Source organism: Echinops telfairi, unplaced genomic scaffold (genome assembly GCF_000313985.2).
Source record: "Echinops telfairi isolate 266 unplaced genomic scaffold, ASM31398v2 ScPeMD7_7;HRSCAF=31, whole genome shotgun sequence".
In the NCBI taxonomy this organism is placed as follows: Eukaryota; Metazoa; Chordata; class Mammalia; order Afrosoricida; family Tenrecidae; genus Echinops; species Echinops telfairi.
This window is the reverse complement of record NW_022103904.1, coordinates 608,754-612,633: the sequence shown is the minus strand read 5'-3', so window position 1 is coordinate 612,633 and position 3,880 is coordinate 608,754. Positions and strand designations below refer to the sequence as shown.

The 3,880-nt window shown below is 37.9% G+C and overlaps 1 protein-coding gene across 4 annotated transcripts in view; it reads left to right on the top strand.

Moving 5' to 3' along the window:
- TBX20 (T-box transcription factor 20) overlaps positions 1–3,880 on the top strand; it is a 165,211-nt gene that overhangs the window by 159,564 nt on the left and 1,767 nt on the right. For all 4 annotated transcript variants that reach the window (XM_045286325.1, XM_045286324.1, XM_045286326.1 and 1 more), the window contains one exon: positions 305–430. In XM_045286325.1, the coding sequence (XP_045142260.1) occupies positions 305–430 (126 nt within the window). The remainder of the gene's footprint in view (positions 1–304; positions 431–3,880) is intronic.

Genomic DNA, 3,880 nt, shown 5'->3' with positions numbered 1-3,880 from the left:
ATCTCAGAGAAGGGTTAGAGGGATGCAAACACTCCCTTAGAAGTGCATCTCAGAGAAGGGTTAGAGGGATGCAAACACTCCCTTAGAAGTGCATCGGTCTAGATGAAGGGTGTGGAGAAACATATGATTCACATTTTGGTATTTTTGTTTAATAAAGTTGGCTGTGATTTTTTTATAGCAACACTTTTTGACTAACCTTTGTATATCAACACTTCATCCAATGAGTATTCCAATTTTAATTTATTAGAAAGCTTTCTTTAGTACATTATATTTTTTTAATCTTTTAACTTCTTTGAATTTAAAGGGCCCGGACCAAAATAGTTTATTCTACATATAGTCGAAAATCTGCCCAAGAAGTGAGAGATAAGTTGTTGGAATTACATGTGAATTATTACATTTTAGAAGAAGCATGGTGTGTCGTGAGAACTAAGTGAGTATTAAGTCTGTGACAGACAATATAGTATATTTTAAAGTGAGAAATGTTGCCATTTATTATAATAGTCTAAATTCAAGAATTTTTATCTGAAATAGAATCAGTTGCCATCAAGTGAACTCCAGTTCATAGCAAACCTCTGTGTGTCAGAATAAAACTGCTTCATCGTGTCTTTCAATGATTAAGTTTCTGGTGCCCATGGGTGGATTAGAACTTCCAACCTATTGGTTAGCAGCCAAAGGCATTAACTTTTTGAACCACCTAGAGACTAGTAATCCTAAGTAAATTCCATTAAACTATTATCCCTGATATTTTCATGAAAATAATTCAAGTTAAAACGATACTATAACATAAGTGGAAGATAATTATCAAAAAATGATAGTGCTTTTTAGTATCTTTATTATATATTTTACTTTAACATCTGAAACTTAACTTTTTTTTATTGTGGTGCAATTGTTGTACCCACAGTAAAACATTCACCACGTGGAGTTGTTCCTGGATGTACACTTCCATGGCATTGATTACACTTTTCATTTTATTTAACCCTTATCCTTCTCTCATTCTCTTTCTACCGCCATTACCATAAACTTTGTACATGAAAACAAAGACTCTGGTTTCCCCTCTTCCTTATACTTCTGGTAACCACTACTAAGCTTTGAGTTCTACATAAAAGAAGCCATGCCATTTTTGTCCCTTTGTGACTGACGTTATTTTGCTCAGCATATTTTCAACATTCATCTATATTATGTCAAGTATCACCAATTAATTTCTCTTTCTGCTTGAATAATGTTAGTGTGCACACATTTGCTACGTTTTGTTTGTCCATTGATCTGTTGAGAAGGCATTCACATTGTTTCCACTGTGGGCTGTTGTGAAAAGTACTGCAGTGAATAGTGGCTTCTGTTTGCATTCTTACTTTCATTTCTTCGGGAGTAGAAATATGCCTGGGATTTGAATTGCTGGGCCACATAGTTCATGCTCAACATTTCTAGGACTCACAAAACTTTTCCACGTGGATTGTGCCATTTTGCTTTCTTACCCTCAACAAAGGAGGGATTCAGTTTTTCCACCCTAATGGATGTAAGGTTGTTGTGATTGTGATTGGTATTTTGCTAGTGGCTATTGAAGGAGCCTTGGTGGCATTGCAGGTCAGGCATTGGGCTACTAATCACAAAGTTGGCTTTTCGGACCCACCAGCCCCCCCCCCCCCATGGGAGAAAGATGAAACTGTCTGCTCCCATAACGATGTATACTCCGGATTGCAGCTTCAGAATCATTCTTACCATAGAACCCAGCTTTTCTGATTATTTTCTCACCATGGAAATTGAGTAAGTATGGTGAGAAGATACAACCCTGATGGACACCATCGGGCAGCATGTCTTCCTTCTGGTGTGAGGAAGGGAATCCACAGACAGGTTCTGCGTGAGCACAATGAGGTGTTGTGGAATTCCCAGGTTTCCCAGTGCTGTCCATAGGATCTATACAGTCTTAGCATCATCAACGAAACACAGCACCTTTCTGGCATTCTCTGGTACATCTTATGTGAGCACTGATATCCCCTTATTACATGGTCTTTCTTGAATCTGGTCTGAATTTCTGGCAGCTCCCTGTAGATGTGCTGCTGGAGCCATTATTGGAAGATCTTCAGCAAAAGTTTGCTTTCATGAGATATTAATGGTATTGTTTTAAAAAATGGTCTATCATTTCTGCTTTCTGTTGGGTAACCTATCTTATGAATGAATACAAATATGGATCTCTTCCATTCGGTTGTCCAGGTAAGCCATCTTCCTAATTTCCTGGCATAGGTGAATGAATGATTTCAGTGTATCATCAGTTTGTTGAAACATTTCAATTGGTATTCTGCCACTTCCTGGAGCCTTACTTACTTCCTTATTCATTTTTACTAATGCCTTCAGTGCAGCTTGGATTTCTTCCTCAGTATCACTGGTTCTTAATGATATGCTGCCTCTTCAAAGGTTGACTGTAGGCCAGTTCCTTTTGCTACAGTGACTGATGTCCCTCCATGGTTCATATGCTTAGCATGTTCTTTGCTTTTGGTTTTCCAACTCAAGGTCTTTACTTGTTTCATTATAATACTTTAACACTGTCTTCTTGAGCTGCCCTCGGAAATATTATGATCAGATCTTTACTCCATCATTTCTTTCTTTTGCTTTGGTGACTCCACAATCAAGAACAACTTTCAGAGTTCTTTCTGACATCCATTTTGATCTTTTCTTTATTTCATGTATTTTTAATGACCCCATGCTTTCTTCATGAACCGCCTTCCTGATGTCATCCCAAAGCTTATGTCATTAGTGACCAATGAGTCAAGTCTATTGAAATGTTCTCAAAATTCAGGTGGGATCTAGTCAAGGTTGTTTTGAGCTTCGCGGACTTGTTTTAGTTTTCTTCAGCTTCCACTTGAATTTATATATAAGCATTTCTTGGTCTGTTTCATAGTCCATCTTTGGCCTTATTTTGGCTGCTCATATTGAGCATTTCCATCATCTCTTCCCTCAGATATAGTAAATTTAATTTCTGTATATACCATCTGGAGATGTCCACATATATACTCACTAGTTATGTTGTTGAAAAAAGATATCTGCGATGAAGAAGTTGTTGGTCTTGCAAAATTCTATCATGCAATCTCTAATTTCAATTCTAGCACCAAGACCATATTTTCCAATTACTATCCCTCCTTTTTCCCAACTTTCACATTCCAGTTGCCAATAATTATCAATTTCAGACTTAATGACAGCCCTTTTTATTTATAAAGGCCAAAATTTCAAAATACCTAAAGTGGTTATCTACTTGTGAATGGATAAGCAAATTGTGGCATGCTATTTAGCTGTGAAAATGAACTAGTGAACTGCAATGGTAGTTGTAGGAATTACAACACCTGAAGTATGAATTTCTGGAACATGCTAATGTAAACAAGCAGACAAAATTCAAAAAACTAAACCCTATGTCATCATTTTGATTCCAACTCAGAATCTGATGGTTGTGACCCTATAGGACAGAGTTGATCTGCTCTATAGAGTTTAGTGACCCTATAGGGCAGAGTCAGTCTGCTCTATAGAGTTTAGTCACCCTATAGGACAGAATCGGTCTGCTCTATAGAGTTTAGTGACCCTATAGGGCAGATTCGGTCTGCTCTATAGAGTTTAGAGACTCTATAGGACAGAATCGGTCTGCTTTATAGAGTTTAGTGACCCTATAGGACAGAGTCGGTCTGCTCTATAGAGTTTAGTGACCCTATAGGACAGAGTCGGTCTGCTCTATAGAGTTTAGTGACCCTATAGGACAGAATCGGTCTGCTCTATAGAGTTTAGTGACCCTATAGGACAGAGTCGGTCTGCTCTATAGAGTTTCCTATACAGAAGCTGACTGTTACTCTTCTCCCACTCAGCAGCTGTGGAGTTTGACCTCAGTCAGCACTTGAATGTT